We start from the raw sequence: 27,227 nt of genomic DNA on the forward strand, positions 1-27,227 counted from the left end.
TTATATATGCTACTGGAGGTAGCTTTATTAAATAAAAACAATAGCTGCATTTAAGTAAAAGTGAAACCGGTGATTTTGTAATTATAAATGATTGTTTGGGAATAGGATATTAAAGAGTTTCTTGTTTTTCAGTCACGAACGTTCTTTAACAAGTTTCTTAGACTGATCCGACGGTAGGCTATACATTATAGCTATGATAAGGGCTCGATATCTAGAATTTAGTAAATGAACATTTTATACAGGGTTTGGAAATTCAGTTCCAAGGAAAATGTGCTATGGTGAAAACCTTTCTACTTAATAATATTGTATACCTTGTCTCAAGAATGGACACATGTATAGGGAACCCATGCTGAGTTGAACAAAGAAAGCCCTTGATAATAGTTTAAGACCAAAATCATTTGACGTCAACTGGTTCAAAAAATAATAATAATAACTAAGGAAATGTAACATTGAAGAGTATCCTACTGCCGTGAGAAGGTGTCATTCTGAGTATAAATGTAATAATTTTTACGGTGAGCTCAAACTACACCAAGGGTCAACAGTGTCTGCAGAACTCACCTAAACAACTTAGTTTTCAAAATATCTTACAAGGATGATATGACGCATGCTCTGTAACAATGACGTCAACCATTAAACCTCAATACAGCTTTGCATTCTGGTTTAAAGATACTACAAAGGCAATAAAATGATAAACAAGATAATCTAGGCCCTAAGCGCCTTTTGTTCACAACAAATGTTATTAACAAACTTTGTCTGCTAAGAAGGAGTATTAAGGCAAAGAATTAGTATCTTATGTTATATATAATTATTCTACATAATCGACCGAACTGCCAACTTGCGAACTTTACAAAAATCTATAGAATTGGAATAACGTGGGGAGAATGAAGTCTCATTTCTGTAATGATGATGATAATGACTTATCGGTAATACCTATTGTTTCATGAAATATTTTGAATGTGACAGAAAGCATCCCTGTCAGGAAATTCCTTCTACAATAGAATATCAAATATTCTACTCAGAAGTGAAAATGAAACATTGTGAAACTTATTTAACCGAAACATTTATCGATAAGTACATAGATTAAGTATAAACACCGTCATATGTAGACCGTTACTGGTTAAGGCTAGTTTGCTTTTACTGATTGATTTTGTTGACCTACAACAGCCAAACGTTTTCGACAAATTCTTGAGCCAACATATAATTTCGTTTACCTCTGTATACATAATATACAGTCATTTCTACTGGAAGCTCATTGGTCAACCAAACAGCGGTCATTACTGATTTGCAATGGGATACATTGGTATATTCGCTATTGCAAGTACCAGATACGAAATACTAGTCATTTTTCTGTCGTCGATTTTACAAATTGGTTCAAACATTGAACTCACGCCTCGAGGAAATCATGGTATTGTATACTGCGTTGGACAAGGTATACAACTGGATCACTCAAAGAGTCAATTCAGCTGTGACGTATTTCGCGACTCTTGCGCTGGAGTACAAGAAAAATTATATCTGGAAATTATAAAGATTTCAAGGAAAAATTCATCAATTGAAAATGAGCACTTTAAAAATTACCCTGAAACTTGTTCGTACATCTTAGATATTGTACAAAATACAACCTCATTGGCAGAAAATGATAAAACTATCATTGCTAATTCTACAGGGATTATAGGATTTAACATTTCTAGTAACAACCTTATCAATATTCCATGTTTCGGCCATGGTTGGTCGGAAGGTTTGAAATGGTTGGACTTTTCTTACAACAGAATTAGTCAGTTGGATTCACCGTTGTATTTTGGTAAACCTCCTAATTCATTAAACTACCTCATTTTAAAAGGAAATCAAATAAATCAAACACACCCATTTGCTTTTCGTAATCTCACCTCTCTTAAAAAACTTGATGTTAGTGCTAATGCAGATATAGTTGATTGGGCATTTGTTGAAAACTCAATGAGTTTAAAACTTGTGAATATCAAAGATTCTTGTTCCGGAAGCAGTTTGGTTTGCACTGTAATAAGAATATGACGTTTGTAGTGAACGCAAACTACAGCGGCTGTTGCACTAGTGATTTTGAATGCAGAAACGTCAATTCCCGTTGCTCTTTTGAATATAATTGGCCTCAATTTGATCTCCCTACTTGTGCACCAGGTAAGTGGGTTTTATATTCTCACCAAGAACGCAAGAGAAAAGTGTCAAGAAATAAAGTTAAATAATTAATAAAAAGGCTGTATAGTAAGTTTTGCATAAGTTACATTACAATTCATATATTGCATATTCTCTAATGCCGTGCAATCAAAAAAAAAAAAAACATTAGAATTAATTTTTACTTCCTTTCAGTTTCAAGCTAGCTAGTGAAGAAACCGTTAATAGTATTTTATGTGAAGGGTATTTTTGCTAGTAAGTTTATCTCAAATTGAGCTCAAATTGTAGATTTCATGGCTATACTTTACGTGGAGAGTAATTTATTCGCCATTTTGGCTTCTCACAATCTGAACACTGATTTGCACTGACAGGCTGCTTAGAATGTTAAAATAACTGACTTCTGGACTCATGAATATGCAACCTGATGATCTCAATATACAACAAAGGCTAGTTCCGGCTTATAGTTTTATCATACATATGCAATTAAGTTTAACATAGTTAACCTAATTCACCGTATTTCCTAAGTTTCCTTTTTTTTATTTGGAAATAAGCTTAAGTGCACAAGCAAGGTGTTAAAAGTTACCAGGTTTGTTTCCTCTGCATATTTTCTGAAAATCCTATAATGTTTGAAATTTGGAAACATGACGATCGCTATTTATCAATATAAACTATGTTATAGACTGAGCGCAAAATACCATATAATAAACTAAAGTATTTTAACTAATGCCATTGGTTAATTGGCCATGTCGACATGAAAAAATGCATTACCTGAAAGCAAACCGATATCGTGAATATCCTTAAATCCTTAAATTAATAAATCCTTAAATATATTCTTCATTGTGTCATCAATTTCACCTAGCCATCGGTTTATCATGTCAAAAATCATGTAAAAGTTAAAGCAGCATTTTGCGTTTTGTCGCCGTTTTCCACTTTTTTGACAAGTCCAAACAGGTGTTTACATATATCAATCACAAAACAGAAAACTAAGATATTAGCCAAGTTTTTTTTCCATGCCAATAGCGTTAATTGGAGAGTATACTTAAGGACATTTGCATATAATGAGAAAAGTGTCCTCCGACAAATTACACATTTAATATTAATCGCATACAGTTCCCCCCCAGTTTATAAATCTTAGTTATTATTTTTCCGCCAACCCACTAGTTTGAATTCAACCAATCAGAGATGCAGGTTAAGTAATAAGCCGTTGCTAAATATAGATTCAAATCGTCGAGTTGGTAACGTGGTACAACCAACGAGCTTGACTCTAACAGCTCCCTTGTACAGCTTCCATGACAGTCTACACAAATGAAGCATGGTTTTGTATAACGTATTGGCCAATGACGTTCGTAGATTTTATATATTCATATCATGGGCGAGGTTTATTAAGATCCCAACGGAAAATATCTTCGAGAAAAACAAAGTTGAAAGTTGTAAATTTTTCGACTTTTATGCCACCATTTGAAGTAAGATTTGAATATATAGATCAGCTAGTTATAGGCCTATATGTCGTTATGGCATCGTGGATTCAGTGAGATTGAGAAAAACCATGGAAAAGGACACAAAATGCTGCTTTAACAAGGAAGAGAAGACTGGGTGGGGTAGGAGTGTGACATATTACGTACCACCTTACCATCAGCGACGCCGAAATTTTTAACAAGGTGTCATCTTTATCAAATCCTCTATTAAAATGGCATAATTTTTTGGCAATTTTATTTTACTGTTTTCTATTACGCAGTACCTCCAATGATGTCGCTTAAGATCAACGAAAATACACTTAAACAATCTTACTACTGGGTTCCCCAGTTTGAACCAATTCTTATAACGTGCTTTGCTTGGGACGCAATGCCGAAGGTGAACCTTTCCTGGGTTACAAATGGTCGAGACAGAATCTATACACAAACAAATGTAACAGAAGGTGATACATCAACGTATAATTCAACATCTCTGCTGCATTATATACCAACAGAAGAGAATTCATCCATTTCCTGTTATGGTAATAGTGTGATATCATCAGAGTATCACGTGGAAGTGTCACTCTATACATATGGTAAGTTAACAGAAATCATAGCATCACATATGAAGTATCAGTACACACGGTTACAGTGTGCACATATTTTTTAAGACCAAGCATAACGTTCAATGGACCTGTGAAAAGATCAGATTAATTGTTATAGACTGGAGGAATAAGTAAACATTTTCACAAAATACTTTTCCGAAGACAGGAATATCTCGCCATCATAAATTATGGCAAGTAAACTCCACACGCCAAAATAAGTAGCACATGATGGTACTGAATTTATGAAACGTTTTCACGAACATGACGAATGAATGCTTTTGAATTTCGCGGTTGAAATTCGTGGTTGAAATAAGTAAAAACAAAAAAATGTAAAACTAAAGCTCCTGATATTAAAAAGTTATGTTACTCGCAGAAAATTCCCTCAGATTTTCTCATAATTTACAAGTTTCTTTAATAATTGATAATTAGTTACCTAATGTGTTTTAATCCTGAAGTTTTCTATTCCTGTTGTTTCAACATGCCCATGATTAGACTCATATCAAGTTTTCCTGAAATTAATCTTCGGATGGAAATATTAGGCGCAAAGATAGACAACCAAGAACTGTTCAATGGAATCACGTTAGTATAAGTACATATTATAGAGCACATAGTAGTAGGATGATGAAACTGCTTTACACGCATGTTAGTGTTAATATTGAGTGAACACCTTAATTCTCTTGATTATAATTAGTATACTCTCATTAATTATCGTTTTCCTACTAAACCTGGAAAGTATTATCTATTCCAGTCCAATTGCTGTGTGACAATTTCATCAGGTGAACAATATTTAAATTAAATTTAAGCTATTATCTTATATATTTCAACTTTAAGCGAGTTCAAATTACAGTAAAACATCCAACGATATGTCTGATAAAGGTAATGGGTGCGTAAGTAGTTACCTATGTTACACTTTTGTTAATGAAAAGTCTTTCCAGAACTTTACATTACTTTGAATGGTGAAAGAATCGAGAAGGAATATGTGAATTCTGGAGAGTACTTAAATGTCAGTTGCCATGCTGATCATGAAATTTGTACTTATCATGACATAGCAGGCGCGTATCCAGGATTTTCAAACCCGGGGGGCGCGAATTACTATCTAAGCGGAGCGCCACCATCGGTTGGCGCGCAGCGTACAAGAAAATTTCTTGTTTTGAAACCCCCCCAGATCACCGGAAACGGCACTTCTCGGGCTTGAAATGACCAACCAGATGTACACTTTTTGCCTGAGAACCAGGTATTTCCTAATAGTTTTTTTTTTCCATCCATAACCTTTTTGAAGTTTGTCAACCCGGCACACATCATGTTCGACCTGATGGCATCTCCTGTGGGTCTTTGCTTTTGTAGGTGATTCTACGTCGCGGCTCACAATACCCGTCAGCCCCACTTTTCAAGGTTTTAAGCCCCATATTTGTTCAGAATTTGAAAATTCACATTTCTCGTGAATAAACTGACTTGAAAACATACCCATAATGTTGTACAAAATTTCATCTAAAATGGACAACCAATATAGAAAAACTTCCTTCAACCCCTAACAGACCGGTCAAAATTGCACGAGTAGAGGGAAGTGTGATGCAGAATGTTGGTCAGAAATTTTCGAAAATTCCGACACAGTTAATTTATTGGTGTACAAACATTAAAACCTCTTATAACGGCTATTATAAAACTTGGTTGAAGGAAATGAAAAAAAAGCAGATATTTCCTTCAACCGAACACTACACACATAGGCGTAGGAGGCGCGGCGGCAGTGGCGGAGCTAGGGGTATTGGTCAGGAGTGGCGAGAATGGTCTGTAGGAGCGCTTTCGACACTATCTAAGCGGAGCGCCACCACTGGTTGGCGCGTAGCGTACAGAAAATTTTTGAATAAAGATACTCCCTAGATCGCCGGGAATGACCCTTTCCGGGCCTGGCTAATTTGGAGAAAAAGGAAGAATAAGGTGTCATCGCCAAATTACACCAACAAAATGTGAGAAATGTCAATAAGTAGATGAGAGCGCAATAAAAAAGTTAATAATCTAGAATAAGTAAAAAGTGGTAAAGAGCTGAAAAAGGCCCCAGCAGTCCATTTGAGTCCGTCAGGGGGACATCCACCCCCCCCCCCGACCGTATGGACGCTCCGCCACTGCGCGGCGGGGGTGCAGCCCCTAATTCGCCATTACTAATGTAAAAGAGAGTTTTGACATAATTGGACCTCCATGCTTTTTATACATCTACATGAGACATGTCGTTGTTTACATTAGCATCCCGCAAAATACTGCGCAATTTGAACGGACCGTACGGTACATGATGGCATGCGATGTAATAATCGATGCTTGCTTATATGATATTGACATGAACACGTTGAACGCGCGCTTAGCGCGCGAAAATTTTTGGTTATTTTTTCAGGCAAGTCGGACAGTTTTGAGGCTTTTCATCCTGGAACGCCATTTTCATGCTCACTGATATGATGTGATATCTGCTGTTTGCGTTACAAATTCGAACAGGCGCGTAGCGAGGAATTTGCCAAGGGAGGGGCGAAGCCTGTAGGCAAATTATCTAAGCGTAGCGCCACCATAGGTTGGCGCGAAGCGTACAAGAAAATTTTGGCCGAAAATGCCTCCCAGATCTCTGGAAATGGCACTACCCAGGACCATTTGTTAGCGCGAAGCGTACAAGCAAATTTTGGCCGAAAATGTCTCCCAGATCGCTGGAAATGACACTTCCCAGGCCTTGTAAGTTGCCTCTATTTCTTTTTTGAAATTACTTAGCGATATCATTTAAAAAAAATGCTGAATGGGGGGGGGGGCGGGCGGTCGCCCCCATCCCAAAATGCGTCATGTTCCCCGACGACACGGTCGAGTTCGAGACCAGCCACAGTTGGTTTCATAGCACAATTCTACACACGCGTTATGATAGACCATATATAGTACATATATAGATCATTAGTGAGAGAGGAAAATGGAAACGTCAAAAAATGGAGTTGTCGGTGTAAGGGGTAGGGTGAGTCACACTTTTACGAAATCATTGATCCGTCACTGGCTACCCTTCAGCGCTGTAATGATGTCACTGTTCCTCTTTCTCTCCCCGGTGTCTTCGCGTTTTTCTTTTACTCCCTCCTTTTCTCCTTTTTCTCTCTTTCTTCTTTTTCTTTTCCCTTCCTTCCTCTCCTCCTCCTCTTTTTTCCCCTCTTTTTTCCTTTTTTTTTCTCTTTTTTTTCTCTCCTCTTTTTCTTACCCGGGGGGCGCGCGCCCCCAACGCCCCCCCTGGATACGCACCTGCATAGGCTAGCCTTTAGCTATATAGGGTGCTTCTTATACTGCACCATAGGGGAGAGCATTTCTGAAATGTGGAAACATCGGTTAATTTATTGATCGCACCTGCAAAAAGCCTTGATCATGTGTTGCGCATGCGTTACTCGCTTGGAAAACAATGGCAGCAGGTCATTGATGAAATACGACGGTTATACACCAATATATTAGCCTAAACAATCTAAGACATCTTCGCTGTGACGCCATGGTCAAGTATAGTGCAGTGCTGCCAGTATTGCCTTTGTTATAGCCACGTTCCAGGCTATTGATGCTTTGTAGTGGAATGCACACACAACTACTATAATAAAATGTGCATAGTGTCTGTACACATAACGGTGCTACCGTACTTGTATGCTTGTGATAGAAGGAAATACTAGAAGGGTGATCTGAAATGTTAAATAAATCACGATAGAAAGATACAGCCCATTCCTCATCCATATGTTTTGTTTTATGTTGAATAACCGAAACTAAACATTGGATGTAATTTTCAATTGGGAAATGAACCTACATTCTTCATGACAGGTAAATGCAAACTTATATATGCTACTGGAGATAGCTTTATTAATAAAAACAATAGCTGCATTTAAGTAAAAGTGAAACCGGTGATTTTGTAATTATAAATGATTGTTTGGGAATAGGATATTAAAGAGTTTCTTGTTTATCAGTCACGAACGTTCTTTAACAAGTTGCTTAGACTGATCCGACGGTAGGCTATACATTATAGCTATGATAAGGGCTCGATATCTAGAATTTAGTAAATGAACATTATATCCAGGGTTTGGAAACTCAGTTCCAAGGAAAATGCGCTATGGTGAAAACCTTTCTACTTAATATTATTGTATACCTTGTCTTAAGAATGAGACACATGTATAGGTAACCCATGCTGAGTTGTATACAACTCAGCATGGGTTACCTATACATGTGTCTCATTCTTGAGACAAGGTAGGTAGAACGGTTTTCACCATAGCGCATTTTCCTTGGAACTGAATTTCCAAACCCTGGATATAATGTTCACAAAGAAAGCCCTTGATACTAGTTTAAGGCTAAAATCATTTGACGTCAACTGGGTCAAATGTTAAACGTTGTGACCACCATAGCTAAGGAAAAGTAACATTGACAAGTATCCTACTGCCACGAGAAGGTGTCATTCTGAGTATAAATGTTGTCATTTTTGTGAGCTCAAACTACACCAAGGGTCAACAGTGTCTGCAGAACTCACCTAAACAACTTAGTTTTCAAAATATCTTACAAGGATGATATGACGCATGCTCTGTAACAATGACGTCATCCATTAAACCTCAATACAGCTTTGCTTCCTGGTTTAAAGATACTACAAAGGCAATAAAATGATAAACAAGATGATCTAGGCCCTAAGCGCCTTTTGTTCACAACAAATGTTATTAACAAACTTTGTCTGCTAAGAAGGAGCATAAGGCAAAGAAAAATGAGACGGGAGGAAAGGAAATGACACCTTTATTGAACCCGCCTATATGTCTTAACTTTTTCGCACAAACAAATTGATAAACTGCTCAGAAATATTGCCAATCAAGAAACAACTTTCCCATAGTACATAAGCTTAGCAGAGCTTCTGCAGCGCGTTGCTGCTCATGTTTTGAGTGTGACAGACAGTATCTGTGCCAATTAATTCCTTCTATTCAATGGCATATTATTTAGGCTACTACTTAAAAATGAAAATGAAACGTTGTGAAACTTTAAACAATTAGTATCTTATGTTATATATAATTATTCTACATAATCGACCGAACTGCCAACTTGCGAACTTTACAAAAATCTATAGAATTGGAATAACGTGGGGAGAATGAAGTCTCATTTCTGTAATAATGATGATAATGACTTATCGGTAATACCTATTGTTTCATGAAATATTTTGAATGTGACAGAAAGCATCCCTGTCAGGAAATTCCTTCTACAATAGAATATCAAATATTCTACTCAGAAGTGAAAATGAAACATTGTGAAACTTATTAAACCGAAACATTTATCGATAAGTACCTAGATTAAGTATAAACACCGTCATATGTAGACCGTTACTGGTTAAGGCTAGTTTGCTTTGAGGTATTGGAATGTCAACATCACAATTTAAAAATAACTTTCCTCATACAAATATCATTGTCTATTTTGAAACTTAGTTATCAGAGATCATACTGATTGATTTTGTTGACCTGCAACAGCCAAACGTTTTCGACAAATTCTTGAGCCAACATATAATTTTGTTTACCTCTATATATATCATATACAGTCATTTCTATTGGAAGCTCATTGGTCCACCAAACAGCGGTCATTACTGATTTGCAATGGGATACATTGGTATATTCGCTATTGCAAGTACCAGATACGAAATACTTGTCATTTTTCTGTCGTCGATTTTACAAATTGGTTCAAACATTGAACTCACGCCTCGAGGAAATCATGGTATTGTATACTGCGTTGGACAAGGTATACAACTGGATCACTCAAAGAGTCAATTCAGCTGTGACGTATTTCGTGACTCTTGCGCTGGAGTACAAGAAAAATTATATCTGGAAATTGTAAAGATTTCAAGGAAGAATTTATCAACTGAAAATAAGCACTTTGAATATTACAATGAAACTTGTTTGTACAGCTTAGATATTTTACAAAATACAACCACATTGGTAGAAAATGATAAAACTACCATTGCTAATTCTACAGGTATGATAGGATTTAACATATCTAGTAACAACCTTACCAATATTCCATGTTTCGGTCATGATTTGTCGGAAGGTTTGAAATGGTTGGATTTTTCTTACAACAGGATTAGTCAGTTGACTTCAAAGTTGTATTTTGGTAAACCTCCTAATTCATTAAACTACCTCATTTTAAAAGGAAATCAAATACATCAAACACACCCATTGGCTTTTCATTATCTCACCTCTCTTAATAAACTTGATGTTAGTGCTAATGCAGATATAGTTGATTGGGCATTTGTTGAATACTCAACGAGTTTAAAACTTGTGAATATCAAAGATTCTTGTTCCGGAAGCAGTTTTGGTTTGCACTGTACTAAGAATATGACTTTTGTAGTGAACGCAAACTACAGCAGCTGTTGCAGTAGTGATTTTGAATGCAGAAACGTCAATTCCCGTTGCTCTTTTGAATATAATTGGCCTCGATTTGATCTCCCTACTTGTGCACCGGGTAAGTGGGTTTTATATTCTCACCAAGAACACAAGAGAAAAGTGTCAAGAAATAAAGTTAAATAATTATTAAAAGGCTTTAGAGTAAGTGAAGTTACGTTACAATTCATATTGCATTTTCTGTAATGCCGTGCAATCAGGAAAAAAAAACACATTAGATTTCATTTCTACTTCCTATCAATTTCAAGCTAGTGAAGAAACCATTAATAGTACTTTATGTGAAGAGTATTGTTGCTAGTAAGTTTATCTCAAAAGGAGCTAAAAGTGTAAAGATTGCATGGCTACTTGACTTAAGTTATAAGCCATTTTGGCTTCTCCCAATCTGAACTCTGATGTGCACTGGCAGGCTGCTTAGAGTGTTAAAATAACTTACTTCTGGACTCATGAATGCAACCTGATGATCTCAATATACAACAAAGACTAGTTCGGGCATATAGTTTTATCATACATATGCAAGTTTAACCAAGTTAACCTTATTCACCTTCTTTCCTAAGTTTCCTTTTTCATTTGGAAATAAGTTTAATCAAGGTGTTAAAAGTTTCCAGGTTTGTTTCCTCCGCAATTCCGCATATTTTCTGAAAATCCTATAATGTTTGAAATTTGAAAACATGGCGATCGCTATTGATCAATATAAACTATGTTATAGACTGAGCGCAGAATACCATATATTAAACTAAAGTATTTTAACCAATGCCATGGGTTAATTGGCCATGTCGACATGAACAAAATGCAGTATCTGAGAGCAAACCGATATCGTGAATATCCTTAAATCCTTAAATTAATAAATCCTTAAATATATGCTTCATTGTGTCCTCAATTTCACCTAGCCATCGATTTATCATGTCAAAAATCATGTAAAACTTAAAGCAGCATTTTGCGTTTTGTCGCCGTTTTCCACTTTTTTGACAAGTCCATCTAGTTTTTTACATATATCAATCACAAAACAGCAAACTAAGATATTAGCCAAGTTTTTTCCCTGCCAAAAGCGTTAATTGGCGAGTCATTAAGGACATTTGCAGATATAAGAAAAGTGTCCTCCGTGTGTTAAATTACACATTTAATATTAATCGCATACAGTTCCCCCAACCCACTAGTTTGAATTCAACCAATCAGAGATGTAGGTTTAGTTATGAGCCGTTGCTAAAAATAGATTCAAAAGGAAGCTGCTCACTTCGCCCAACAACAATTTCGCCTAACTGCCATTTCGACCAACCTTACCATTTCGCCCAACCTTGTTGGTCATTTCGCCCAACCAGCATGGTCATTTCGCCCAACCAGCATGGTCATTTCGCCAAACCTTGCTGGTCATTTTGACCAACATTGATTAAATATTATACTTCAATATTGGTCAATTTAATAAGGAAACGTTCGGGAATTGTTAACGTTACGGGATACCAACCGAATATTAAGGAAACTTGAAGTCGTGGTTACAGTCGGTAGGATGGATCAGTGTTTTAGGGGTTAGGTTTGATAGGTTTTTATGTAGACCGATTCCCCTTTGTTTGTATAACAAACGAAGTAATATAACCCCCAAAAAAAATCAAACTGAACTAGTGAAATAGAAAAAGAAAAATATTTCTAACTGAATATGAGTAAAAAATATGGTTGGTCGAAATGACCATGCTGGTTGGGCGAAATGACCATGCTGGTTGGGCGAAATGACCATGCTGGTTGGGCGAAATGACCATGCTGGTTGGGCGAAATGGCAGTTGGGCAAATGGTTGTTGGGCGAAGTGACCATAAAGCGATTCAAAACGTCGAGTTGGTAACTTGGTACAACGACCCTAACAGCTCCCTGGTACAACTGCCATAGACAGTCTATGATGTTCGTAGCCTTTAAATATTCATATCATGGGCGAGGTTTATTTGGATCCCAACGGAAAATATCTTCGAGAAAAACAAAGTTGGAAGTTGTAAATTTTTCGACTTTTATGCCACCATTTGAAGTAAGATTTGAATAGATAAGCTAGTTATATGTCGTTATGGCATCGTGGATTCAGTTAGGTTGAGAAAAACCATAGAAAAGGATGTAAATTGCTGCTTTAACAAGGAAGAGAAGACGGAGAGGGTGGGGTGGGAGTGAGACATATTACGTACCACCTTACCATCAGCGACGCCAAAATTTGTAACAAGGTGTCATCTTTGCCAAATCCTCTATTAAAATGGCATAATTTGTTGGCAATTTTATCTTACTATTCTCTATTACGCAGTACCTCCAACGATGTCGCTTAAGATCAACGAAATTACACTTAAACAATCTTACTACTGGGTTCCCCAGAATGAACTAATGGTTATAACGTGCTTTGCTTGGGACGCAATGCCGAAGGTGAACCTTTCCTGGGTTACAAATGGTCGCGACAGAATCTATACACAACTTAAAGTAACAGAAGGTGATGCACCAACGTATAATTCAACATCTCTGCTGAGTTATATACCAACACAAGAGAATTCATCAATTTCCTGTTATGGTAATAGTGTGATATCATCAGAGTATCACGTGGAAGTGTCACTCTATACATATGGTAAGTTAACAGACTAAAGTATCATAACACACTTATGATAAAGAAATCATAGCATCACATATGAAGTATCAGTACAAACGTTTAGATCACAGCATCATGTATTCAGTGTGCACATATTTGTTAAGACCAAGCATAACATTCAATGGATCTGTGAAAAGATCAGAATAATTGTTATACACTTGAGGAGTTAGTATATAGTAACGTTTGGATCGTTCTGTTATAAACATTTTCACAAAATACTTTTCCGAAGACCGGAATATCTCGCTATTCATAAATTATGGCAAATAAACTCCACACGCAAAGATAAGTAGCACATGATGGTACTGAATTTATGAAACGTTTTCACGAACACAACGAATGAATGCTTTTGAATTTCGCAGACTATGTATTGCAATATTTTCTTTTATATTGTTTATCTATTTCGTGGGCTCTCAGTAGGTACATGTTGATTCGTGGTTGAAATAAGTAAAAACAGAAAACTGTAAAACTAAAGCTTTTGAAAAGTTTCATTTTAACAAATAATGCATCATGTACTTGTCTTCTCTCTCGGTGGAGTTTTAAGTTGCTCGCAGAAAATACCCTGTCTATTAGATTTTCTTATAATTTACATGTTTCTTAAATAATTGATAATTAATGTAATAATGTGTTTAATCCTGAAGTATTCGTGTTGTTTTAATATGCCCATGATTAGACTCATATCAATTTTTCCTAAAATTAATCTTGAGATGGAAATATTAGCAGCAAAGATAGTAAACAAAACACTGTTCAATGGAATCACGTTACTATAAGTACATATTATATAGCACATAGTGGTAGGATGATAAAACTGCTTTACATGCATGTTAGTGTTAACATTGAGTGAGCACCTTAATTCACTTGATTATAATTAGTATACTCTCATTAATTATCGTTTTCCTACTAAACTGGGGAATTATTATCTATTCCAGTCCAATTGCTGTCTGACATTTTCATCAAGTGAACACTATTTAAATTAAATTTAAGCTATTATCTTATATATTTCAACTTTAAGCGAGTTCAAATTACAGTAAAACATCCAACGATGTGTCTGTTTAAGCTAATGGGTACGTAGGTAGTTACCTATGTTACATTTTTGTTGATGAAAAGTCTTTCCAGAACTTTACATTACTTTGAATGGTGAAAGAATCGAGAAGGAATATGTGAATTCTGGAGAGAACTTGAATGTCACTTGCCATGCTGATGGAGCAAGACCTGTATCATCGTTATCCTTTAACGACCGCAATGAAGTTGTGACTGAATTACCACCGATCACAAATACGTCCACAAGCATCTCGTTCCTTCTGATGAAACGACTGGAACAGGAGAATATTACATGTACGAGTACACAACGACGTGAGGATGAATCTGATCTCACGAGATTTGTCACGGTGACAGTTACTGTGCCTGGTAAGGAAAATAAGCCGTCCGCCACATTGTGGTTACAGAGATGTCATTCTTAAAGTTGTTACCAACTGGGAGCCTTAAGAAGAGAGTCTGCTTCCATTTCCCCAATTCTGCTTCTTCTTACAGTATATATTTTTAGCTTTGGATTTTCTTAAGCATACCTTAAGCAGAATTTCAGTTGTCATCTTCATATGTTATAGTCCAAGAAAAAGAAAGCCTCAGAATGAGTGCTAGTAATATTCCATATCTATCCGGTTTTCAAGATACACACCTTTAAATATTATGTTAAATCTATGCATTGGATAATGGATAGCTTTAATGTACAGTTCATTCATACTTAGTAAAGATCCCTAAATCCTATTGGTCCATTCAGGTCAGCTGACCGTGGTTAATCCTGTGAGTAACGCACGGTAAAATTACGGGGCATCACTTTAATAAATCTTTGGTTATATGTAACCAAAAATGTTTTGTTTTATGATTTTTCCCCCACACAAATGGTAGTGTATGAATGAACGGGGTTAATCAACGGTCTAGCGTGCGTTACTCAAATGATTAATGCACTCCGGGTGTTAATGCTATCGCTGGATGCACTCGGGCTCCGCCCTCGTGCATCGCTTGCATTATCCCCCGATCGTGCATTAATCCTATGAGTAACGCACGCTAGACCGTTGATTAACCCCTTATTAATACGTTGTTTTATACACTCCAATAACTCAACCAGACTTTCATTTGGATGTTATTCAACACCACTTTGCCTTGAACATTTTGTAATATATTGCAAACATGTCATTGAAGACAATCTAAGTCTTTTGTTTTCCAAACGAGTTTTGTTGCATCTGATGAATGGCAACATTGGTATGTGTTTTATACTGCATAGCTCGATCACTTTAATTGATGAACCTCAAGGGTGTAAAGGGGAATTTCACAAATGTAGAGGAAGAAGTGTTACAAGTGTGTGTTACAAGAAGTGTTAGTGAAATACAACCCTATAATAATAGCAGTGTCTACAACATAGCAATGTTAATTATGTCCCTCAAGTCATCGTTCAATATGGAAAATCCACTTGATGATGACATTTTGAAGAGCACATACCCTTCAATATGTTTCATGTTTTGAGTGTTGTAGTAAAAGAAAATAATTTTAAAAAAACGTTTATTGAAACATGTTTTCATTTCTTCTCCCACTGTCTTTCAGAAAAGTCGACCACACAACCAGGTAACTTCAGTTGGATATCATGAGTGATTTATTCCATAACTTAAAAAATTGGAGTAGGATCGGTGTTCTTATTTTTTACCCGAAGACATAGGAATATACCAAAAGGCAAAAGAGCTCCCAAAACATTTATCAATGATAACCTGTGCATCCTTTAATGTTTTGTATATATTTAGTCCAATCTAACATATTAATGGTTTGTTTATTTGTTGTTTTAATTTGCTGTTTTGTTGTTGTTATGGGAGATCATTCGATGATCATCTAATCTAATTGTAATTGGGGGTAAAGGGTGTAAAGGGGAATTTCACAAACATAGAGGAAGAAGTGTTAATAGCAATACAACCCTATAATAATAGCAGTGTCTACAACATATTTATGTTAATTATGTCCCTCAAGTCATCGTTCAATATGGAAAATCCACTTGATGATGACATTTTGAAGAGCACATACCCTTCAATATGTTTCATGTTTTGAGTGTTGTAGTAAAAGAAAATAATTTAAAAAAAAAACGTTTATTGAAACATGTTTTCCTTTCTTCTCCCACTGTCTTTCAGAAAAGCCGACCACACAACCAGGTAACTTCAGGTTTGGATATCATGAGTGATTTATTCCATACCTTAGGAATTTGAAGTAGGATCGGTGTTCTTAATTTTTACCCGAAGACATAATATACCAAAAGGCAAAAGAGCTCCGAAAACATTTATCAATGATGATCTGTGCATCCTTTAATGTTTTGTATCTTTTTAGTCCAATATAACATATTAATTATTTGTTTATTTGTTGTTTAATTTGCTGTTTTGTTGTTGTTATGGAAGATCATTCGGTGATCTTCTAATTGTAATAAATTGTGCACAAAAAATTGTTTTAATGAAATCTCTTGAAATTATCTAGCTACCAATCATTTGTCTTCTGCAAAACGTGTTCAATTGCATGTCACGAAATATTTCCATTTACTTTCAGATAGCCCAACAAAAGATCCACCATCTTCAGGTTTTCTTTCATTCAGATATTTATGTAATATTAATGCATACAATTAATTTAAATTAGCAACAATGATATAGAGGGGATTTTACTGTTATTAAGATTGATTACTGTTACTGTTTTTTTTTATTGTATTTCTTACTTCAATTATCACACTTTTGTTGCCTTCATAGTTATTCCGGAAATCACTTTACTATGTGTTAATCTACTTTTGTTTTGGTACAAGAGTAAGCTATGTGAAAATAATTTCAGACCTATTTACGCAACAAGTCCATTGTTTTATTCGAGATTGCTAATTGTAACGTGACATGCAGACGTATCAATAGAAAACTTGTGTCAATGCACTGTTCAGATATTTGGGTATAACTATCTACTTTCGTTTCAGGATTTGATTATCTTCAATGGATCATACCCAGTATTGCTACACTGTTAACTTGTTTCGTGTTTGTCTGCATCTACAAGATAACCACGAAGATCAGAGGTAAACGAAGTTGTTTAAAATCGAACTGTTATGCTATATCATAAGATAAGCTGTCATAACAAAACACCATGGTTATGTTTACTATCAACTAATGAAGAACACAAATTTGAAGCGGTTTTACGAAATATTCAAAGTGAATAATGATACTTGTTTATTTGCATGTGTGACATGACATATGTCAATGCTTGCTGTTTATTTCATGGGTCACATGACATGTTTCAATGCTTGTTGTTTATTTACATGTGTAACATGACATGTCTCAATGCTTGTTATTTGCTTGCATGTGTAAACAAAATATGTCCCAATGCTTGTTATTTGATTGTATGTGTCACATGACACGCTTCAAATGCTTTTTGTTTACTTGCATGTGTCACATAACATGTTTCAATGCTTGTTGCTTATTTACGTACTGTGTAACATGACATGTCCCAATGCTTTTTATTTGTTTGCATGTGTCACATGACATGTTTCAATGCTTGTTGTTTATTTGCATGTGTAACATGACATGTCCCAATGCGTATTATCTGTTTGCACGTGTAACATGACATGTTTCAATACTTGTTGTTGATTTGAATGTGTAACATGACATGTTTCAATACTTGTTGTTGATTTGAATGTGTAACATGACATGTTTCAATACTTGTTGTTGATTTGAATGTGTAACATGACATGTTTCAATACTTGTTGTTTATTTGCATGTGCAATATGACATGATTCAATACTTGTTGACAGATCCCTTCAAACTCCAATAATTGAAGAATAATTTCCGTATTGACATTATTAATATATTTTCATTTCCATATGTAGCTTTGATGTCTGTTACATTTTCAACGTAAGTCTTTTGTGTTCGTTTGGATTTTGGATGATTGTTAATACATTTGTTAATTGTCGACTTTTCTACATTGACAGACGCGTTGTATTAACATTAATATGATATTCTCGAATCCAATTTGGAATAACTGAAGTTATTAGTTGGCTATTCATCACTTTGATATTGACAAATTATTTCTATTACAATGGCCAAGGTTGGTCACTTGATTGAATTATAGTTTATGTTATAACGATTGCAAATTCATCCTTTCTATAGACATGTACAATGACAAATGGTTCTAAAATCAGGTGGCATGAATACATTGTTGAATTAATGTGCAATTATTAATTAACTTTTTATTTAGTTAGCAGATTAATTTATCAAATGTTCAACCTGCAAATGATTCTAAGGGGATAGGAGACATACCATACGTTTTAACTGAATTTTCCCCAGCCAATAACAAAGAGATGTCTGTTATTTATTCAGAGATGCAGATACAACTCATCTGAAACTCAACAGCTTGCCGGCGGATCAATCACGTAAGATAAAGCAGTTTTTAATCTGTATTAGACATCATATGCAAATCGTTTTCATATTTGATGATATTTCCTTGACTACTATATCTCTGTCTTTACTTTAGTTGCACATTATTCGTCACAAGTGTATCTCCAAAACAAACAGAAGTAAGTAGACTTAAAAACTTTGGTCAAACGCAATTATGAATTTAGAAAATTCAAAATTGTGGTTCTTTATGTGGCTGAATTTATAATGCACAAATCTTAATGTCTAATTATTTTCATTATGTTATTGCAAACATAACAATGTCTAACTATACTTGTTATCACAAGACTACTTGTTACGTTAACGATATTGTTTTCATTACCGAGGTATAACCATAATTGTGTATAATGTAAGCACTTATCCGTATTTCATTTAATTTTTAATATAAATGCGCAGTTCGTTTCATTAGCTGTCGAGTAGTTGAAACAGCTTCAGATAATTCTAATTACCTTTTTACCGTCTTCTGCAAAATGGAAAACAATTATGAGATATACATTCTCACTTTGTTTCTGTATTTCACTTTAGATCAGCTCTTCCAAGCATTCCGAGAGACGAAATCAGTTACAATCATTTTAGCAGCAGTGAAAGCAGTAAGATTTTACATGAATTCTAATCGAAGGAAAGTGCATAATTTAATGATAATGCTATATATATATATATATATATATATATATATATATATATATATATATACATGTTATTTGCTTTACGAGCAATATTGGGATCGTCTCATGTATGTTTCCCACTGTAAATAAACGATTCACGTTATTATGATGTACACTATGACAAATATATTTTGGAAAAGTATATTGCTGTTGATACATTTTCACTGACTTCCCTATGAAACCTTCACGTGTTCATCTTACCTATCTGAAAGCTTAACGTATTTTTATTGTTTTTACACCTGTATCTGCTGTACAGTATATTACTCTGCAGAAAAGGAAAGCACATCGAAGGACAGAATATTTAGTGAGAATGAGTTCTGTATCTTATCGACAATAAAGGTCGGAACAATTTACAATAGATGGATGGGTACTATCAAAACTCCCAACAAATTCGCGGTTCTAACGACAATCGCAGGTTAGTCGCAGCCTTGATTGCTGGTACGCATGTGTCTCGCGTGTAAACTACAAACTGGTTTTACAAAAGCCTTTCTCTTGTATTGAAGTATTGCAGCTAGGAACGTAAACAACGAATTGCGAGGTTTTAATGCATTTCGTTTAATTATGCATAGTCTATTAACTAACAGAGACATGTTCCTTTCTTGCTGAAAGTTTGTGATGTAAAGTGTGACACTTGAGATATTCAATAGGCCTATATGAAACACTATTTTTCTGCATTAGAGGGAGTTATGGAGAAACAAATCAATTGGGATGCATTTGTCAAACGCACACTTGACCTGCCTACGACGGATCATCTTACGAGAATCGAGGGAATAGCAGTCGAAAAAAGTGAGTTATTCTTTCATCGCGTAGATGTCTACGTTACATCTATATACTGGTACAAACGTACCACCTTGATATTGAACTGGACTGGTGTAGGTCTTATACAACACTGTTTAGATCATAAACGCTTTTTAAATTCCCGCGTTTTAGCTTAACATGAAAACTTATCTGGCTGAAGAAATGTTAAAATCACATCTTACTTGCAGGTTTATTGATATATCAATGATCGTATTTTAGTTATCGCTACAAGCGATAAAATTGTCGGCTTTACTCTGTAATAAATGATCTCCTGATATGTCTGGCGTTTAGCACAGTATAACGATGCATTTTCAATGACGAATCCCTACCTGTTAGTTCACAAAGAAATAAATCAACGTAAAATTAAATGCAAGCTTTAGCCAGTAGTGAAGGAAAAACATCGGATTATTCATTGTTTGCATGCAGTTACGAATAGGTTTGTCTCCTCTCTGGCTTGTACCTATATAGGCAATGGAAGCATGTGAAATTAACATTCGAACCGCATGGTGTAATATCATCAATCGTGCATCACATTAGGTATGTAGTATTTTAATCCTTACAGCCACCCTTTACCTGGTTACTGAACGTACTGTCTGTGAGACATTGAAGAGCCGCCTTACATTTGACCCGAGTTCACAAAGCAGTACATTTTCAGTTTCGGATGTTATGAAACATGTCGCTGCCATTTTGGAAGGAATAAAATGTTTGCAGTCGTATGGGGTGAGTCGACTACACAGTTATGTATCAATAGTAGAGTTGCTTATATATATGTTGTTTTCCAAAAGAAGTTGTATTATTATTCAAATTGTTGCAGTACTACACTGACACTTGCGTTAGTGTGACAGTTGGTTTGCCGATTTTGTCAACATAACTGAATCAACAACAAGATGCCACACTAAAATTTGAAGAACAAAATCATGAGATTCAATGAATGAGCCGAATCGCATCATCTTTTGAGAATATAAAATTGTTTTTATGACAACATTTAAGAAGCTCTTTGTGGTTAGATTTAAAGAAGTTTAATAAATCGCACCCCCGCTCACATCAAACCCCGTTTGTTTAAAACACAATGGCCATTGTCCAAGAATATATCCCGTATTCCACTATTATATTAGTTCATTGTTATAACTAATTGTTTGTGTTTTATGTTTTGTTCAAAACATATATCTTCCAATTAATTTTAACAGTTTTTACATCCGGGGTTATCAACAAAGAAGATTCTATACACAAACGAAGGAATCTGCAAATTATATGATTTCTGCCTCGCTGAAGATGCGCCAAAAGTAGTTATGCTAAAGAAGACACAGGTGATCATCCTTCCAAAACCAATTTCGAAATGTTTTCATAGTAACAAACTTTTCAAACTATAGTTTTCATTTTTTAATTCCATCTCATTTATTGAATGTTATGTTATTACATAAAATTTCACCAAACAGAACGTTTGTGTCCTTATCAAAGTTAATCAATATTTCCGTACAAACTAAAATACTGCAATTGTAGGTAACATCTTTATTAATGAACAAAAGGTGCCCTTTGACGTAGGTAGAAAGCATTAAACAATTTCATCTTGATTGACTTCTTTGATTATTCATGGTATTTTCTAATTGTTGTAGAAGTATATAAATTAAGTATAAAGAAGATAATTACGGATTAATATTACCTTTTCAGTTTTTCTTCAATCGTAGTTACGGCTATAAAACTTTCTTATTTTTGCCAGATGAATACTGTCTCCTTTAATCAGTTACCTCCAGAATCTTTCTTCCGTAATGAATACACTGCTGAGAGTGATGTATGGTCCACAGCTGTAGTAATATGGGAAATCTTATCGAGTGGTAAAATAAAGAATACAAAACTATTGGGTTTAATGCATGAGCCCTATCCTAAGCTATTATCGTTTTCATAATACAGTATTGCTATAACATTTGTGTATGTAAAGAAGAACAAATATTGGAAAATGAGATTTCTCAGAACAATATATGATTTAGGTGACATAATGAATGGCAATATTAGGAAGTTGTTTAGTTTGTATTGCCATACTTTCATGACTAATTTTGAGACTACCAATCATGATCATCTGAGAAAGCGACTTACAACATTTAATTCGTTCTATAGAGAGTAAAGTCTATGTTCCTAATATCTTAATAAGCAGAATAATATAGCTATGGACAAATGTAGTGTATTACTTTAGTACCATGCGTATTACACTATTCCACAAGGTTTTTTCCTTTTTGCAAAAGTTTAGGCGTAATATTTTATTTTAAGACATACAAAACCACCAGTTCAAAAGAAGGGACGATTCCCCGAACCAAGAGCATATGTCATATTTTGTCTTCGATTTTTTTTTTCGAAGGAGAAACTCCGTTTCCTGTGGATGAAGATATACAACCCGGTCAATATGTAAATGCACCGATGTTAAAGTGGCCTCAGAGATGCTTTCAGCTAAGGTATCACTTACTTATGTCAATCGTAAATCATTTATTTACAGCGAATTTAATATCAATCATGTGAATTTGCAATAATTCACATACAGATACAATATAGCAATGTAATTATATCATTGTTTTGTTCAGTAAAGTCAGTAAAATAGCATTGTCAAGACAAAATAACGACAAATAATCCTGCACCATGGTCCTACTTTAAAAATATTTAATATTTTTCACATGTGGCAATGACGCGCGATAAGCAAAGTGACACCAACATATACATTTAGTGAAACGTTAATTATCATTTGGCTAAACCAACAGCTTTTCACAACACCTATGGAGGAAATGGCATATTAATATTTAATAAGTTGATTGGGACTAAAATATGATTTAGAGAACTTAGCTACTCGGTAGTGTCTTACACTACAATAGCGGGATGTAAACATAACCATTTAAATTGATACATGTCTTTAGTATAAAACATTCTGAAATTAAAATTAATTACTTATTCGATAACTATTTACCATTTCATTCCTAAGATTGATAACCATAAGGTTGATAACCAAGGTAAATATCGTTCTATATTGTCTTTCGACAGAAACTTGGTATTATTTGATTGTTGGAGTCAAACATGTTCTCTTAGACCTTCAATTCATTATCTTAAAGAATCATTCAGAGCGGTAAGTACATTGTTAACTAAGTGATGCATTGATTACAGAAAATACAGGTACACATAAATACACACAAGGCAATGTTTATTTTAAATGCTACAAAAAAGAATGTATAAGTAAATGCGTGAATTAATTTCTTGAACAGTAATTTACTTTGTATCTTAGGCATTCGAAAATGACACTTACCACGAGCGATGAGTTTTAATTAAAGACTTTCAGAACTAAGGAGAAACATTTATTATTAGCACCTAAATGTCCTTTCTTTTTGTGTTCGCAGGTTTTCGAAACTTTAAGAGAAAACAGTTTCTATGAGATACCACGCTCGGGATTATATATGCCAATGAGTGGAGTTACTAATTACAGTTAAACAGAGAGAAGGGGGATATATGGACAGTTTCAAATGATAGCAAAATAATCGAGACAACCACCGATAAACCCTATTTGCATTGAAAAGATATCATTTACCATTGTAGTAAAGAAACCATTTTCTCTCTAAACAGAAAAAAAAGGTGATGATCATTGCGCCAAATTATTACAATTGATAGTCTGATGTAGACGAAATCGTTGATGTAAGAGAAATTTCTTTGCCACTTTAGAGGCGAAAATCACAGCAGTAGGATGATTTCGTTTATTTGGTTTGAGCAGTGCGAATCAATATCATTGTGAATACTATAGTTTATAGATTATAGTTAATAGTTTATAGATTGGATAGGAATTAAAGAGTCACAGTAAACCTAAATAGATATATTAAACTGTTTATTATGACGATACATTTTAACTTTTACTACTCTGTACTAGTCATCGTGACAAGGTTTGCTTCATGTTTGTCTCGTTATACGAGTACATATTCTTAAAATTGTACTATAATAAAACTCTATCGATTTAACGAAAATGAGACTTTATTCACCGTGATAAATGCTGATTTTTCGGTATAATCAGCCGTTTTTAAGATTATCATACAATAATAAGTTAAGCTTTAATGTATCCCTTGTTGAAAAACTTGTTACGGTTGCTTGGTTTCTCTTACTTTCGGTTGACGTTTCGGTTGAAGTTTCGGTTAAAGTATTGTAATGGTACTACATCATATAATAGCGGAAGGCTAGAATTACTGCTCGGTTTTCAACTGTAAAATTCGTGGCACTCCTACGAAAAGAAATTATCCATCGGTCTGCACGATCTTTCTATACAGCACCTATTGTGAGTAACGAAAGTGTTACGAAGTACAGTATATGAATTACAGTTGCGTTTCCTTGTTTGTTTCCAGAGAAAGGTATCGGGAATCAAGGGAAAGGTATCGGGGATTAAGCGGATATTCCTGTGGCATTCTTTGTCATACGGTAGCTTACTTTACTTAAAGATAATCCACATTGCCATAGTTGAAAACCTCATAAGATATTGCTCCTATAAATCGAGATATGTGTGCTTGAATGTACCCTAAACACTCTCCTCTTATCAAAGGTATCCCCCTTTCACCCTAACATATGAATTAGGAAGTAATTATTACCACAACATTGCTTTGATTAAGACCGAATTATGGATCTAATTTATTGTGACAAATATGCCTCAGAAGGCGCCATCTGAAAATTGTAATGGTTTTCAGAGAATCACCACGAGATCCCCCTACATGGGGGAAGGGTGGGGGGATGGCGGGGGGATTCAACTTCTCAATGACCAATGTCCTTCTTCATATAAATCTGGATCTTCCTCTGTCAATTTTTTCTCTATATTCATTGAAAACAAAATAACAATTTCCAAATATTAGTATAGTGATGAAACAGATTCGCCTCATACAAAGAAAGCAACAGTTACTAACACAACTGACTTTGCATGTTGATCTGATTTTTTTTAGTTATCAAATTAATTTAAGCCTGTAAGTAAATAATCCTATAACTATGCCCCAGAATGCACCATTTCACGTCTTAATTATTATTTTTTTTTTCTCTCTCTCGAGAATGACCCTCTACGTGAGAGATATATTCAACAACCTGTAGGTCAAACCCCTTCCATTTGAAACTCATGCATCCGACAGTGGTTTCAATATTAGCATGATCATAGCGTTCTTAGAAATAGCTTGTGATTTGGGTTACTTATTCCTATAGTCTCTTTGGACCATATAGGAGACGAAACAGTTAATTCGTTACAAAATGACGGCTGAGTTAATACAAAATAGTCAAAGGTATTTCCCCTTCCCCTTTCCATGAATGAAAACAACATTTTACTATAACCTCATCATACGCTTTGGTCTATGTATAGTTAGACGCTAAGAATTATATTTCAATTCTGTCAAGAAGCTCTCCCACGATTCCGTCAGCAGTTTTAATAAAAAAAATAACGAAACTGGCGGGTAATTATTTACTAAACCTTTTCACTCCAACAATTCAACAATTGCCAGAAACAAGGAAGCAACTGTTTCTTTCTTTGGTCAAAATCTTTGTAAGCTTAAAGAGGTTTTTTACGTTTCACAATAGAAGTTAAGTACATGCATTCGAGTACTGTTATTATTAGGTACCATACCGCTCTTCAAGCTTTCTCTGGTGTGAACTTTTATATATAGATACATATAGAGAAGTTACAAACGATATTTGAGCGCTGAAGTGGAAAAAAAACGATTTTCTTTTGTAATAACAAGAACACACGTATCCGAAATCAACTTTCAGGAAAGGTTTCGATCTGCCACGATGGCATAATATTGTGATGTAGTATGTAGTATATCCCCATCATATTACTTTAAACATGTGCTTCCATGCGTCTTTGTCTTAAGAGTAACTACTTTCTTCCTGTTCCCAAGTGTATTCACCTCTCGCCCACATCAGAGTCGTATATAAGCCGCCTTTGTCTTAATTCCATGAAATATGCACCCTGTCGCATATTTCATGTGTATACAAATGTCACAGTCACAGCGACGTAGCCAGGAATTTGAAAGGGGAGCACAGTTTGCGATTGATATGGGGGAGGGGCCTAAAGGGAAGGTGTGTCCCCCCTACATATATATATATATATATATATATATATATATATATATATATATAAATATATATATATATATATATATATATATATATATATATATATATATATATATATATAGATATATGAACAATTGAAGGTCATATAATGCGATATGGTGCAATGTTTTGCAAGTTTCATCATTATCATATGATATCATATTTTCAGCATGCGGATTTTGTTTCCTGTTTGAATTCTTTTACATGTTCTTGTACATATTACATCAGAAAGACAAACATAGTGCTCTTTTACAATTTTTCCTGTAGGATGATTCTTGTTTTTTGTCCAATGTCTGGACTTCTTAGCTTCATAACATGCTGTTCGTGCAACAACTTAGAACGAATCAAAGAAAGGATGAGAACGAACGTAGTCGACGTCGTTGTGCGGTTATAGGTAGGCAATATGTACCTTATTACGCAGTGGCCAATTGTAGGCTTGTAATAGGCTACAGGCTAAATTTAGCTAATTGCATCTGTCAAACTCATCTGTCAAACTAAGTACGGTATGTAGCTGAATCAGTAGGCCTGAGTGTTACTACGATTAAAATTGAGTTAACGGAGCTGACGAGTATTCAAGATCAAAAGAGCACTGACAAAATTCCATGCTAACAAAACAACAGTTTTTAACATTTCTTCGACATTGAAAGGGGAGCAGTCTCTTCCCCCGCCCCCTCCCCCTGGCTACGTCCCTGGTTAGTCATAGCCCTCTCCTATGTGCATTAGTAATTATAAGTAAAAGAGTCTGTGACCAAGAGTTTAAGTCAGAGGTTATTGCCCCTTCGCAGGAAGTTGTAATGACATAAATACTGTAGTTTTTTAGTATGCAAAAGACTAGCATTTCAGACTTCAGAAGTGTGTAGTTCAGATACACTATTCTGGATCTGCACTCCAGCAACAATGTCATCTCAGTGTAAATAAAGCTTATATTCTACAATTATACCTATGTCTTGAGTTTCTCTTTATCTGCTGTTAATTCTACTTATTTAATTACGGGACCCTGAACTAATTGAGCCGGA

The 27,227-nt window shown here is 35.0% G+C and overlaps 1 protein-coding gene across 4 annotated transcripts; it reads left to right on the forward strand.

Annotated features, from left to right (window-relative positions):
* The first annotated feature begins 1,122 nt into the window (after positions 1-1,122).
* On the forward strand, positions 1,123-26,206 carry LOC139960326 (uncharacterized). Of its 4 annotated transcripts, XM_071958623.1 has the most exons (20): positions 1,123-2,148; positions 3,878-4,189; positions 12,870-13,181; positions 14,307-14,606; positions 15,798-15,818; positions 16,370-16,390; positions 16,776-16,805; positions 17,182-17,277; positions 18,085-18,109; positions 18,575-18,627; positions 18,729-18,771; positions 19,175-19,239; positions 19,571-19,729; positions 19,993-20,100; positions 20,675-20,832; positions 21,300-21,419; positions 21,830-21,944; positions 22,463-22,556; positions 23,134-23,215; positions 23,484-26,206. In XM_071958623.1, the coding sequence occupies exons 1-20, from the start codon at positions 2,022-2,024 to the stop codon at positions 23,571-23,573; spliced, it is 2,331 nt and encodes a 776-aa protein (XP_071814724.1). In that variant the 5' UTR covers positions 1,123-2,021; the 3' UTR covers positions 23,574-26,206. The 4 variants fall into 4 exon arrangements, with proteins under 4 accessions (XP_071814724.1, XP_071814725.1, XP_071814723.1 ...); XM_071958624.1 differs by lacking the exon at positions 3,878-4,189; XM_071958620.1 differs by lacking the exons at positions 1,123-2,148; positions 3,878-4,189 and adding an exon at positions 8,521-10,660.
* Positions 26,207-27,227: the final 1,021 nt, after the last annotated feature.

Source organism: Apostichopus japonicus, chromosome 19 (assembly GCF_037975245.1).
Source record: "Apostichopus japonicus isolate 1M-3 chromosome 19, ASM3797524v1, whole genome shotgun sequence".
In the NCBI taxonomy this organism is placed as follows: Eukaryota; Metazoa; Echinodermata; class Holothuroidea; order Aspidochirotida; family Stichopodidae; genus Apostichopus; species Apostichopus japonicus.

Bases quoted from the DNA above. Each gene is read 5' to 3' on its own strand.
- LOC139960326 (XM_071958620.1), top strand. From the start codon at position 9,799: ATGGGATACATTGGTATATTCGCTATTGCAAGTACCAGATACGAAATA. The intron at 16,391-16,775 runs GTAACTTCAGGT...ATTTACTTTCAG, and splicing joins AAAGCCGACCACACAACCAG to ATAGCCCAACAAAAGATCCA. The intron at 18,628-18,728 runs GTAAGATAAAGC...TCTTTACTTTAG, and splicing joins CTTGCCGGCGGATCAATCAC to TTGCACATTATTCGTCACAA.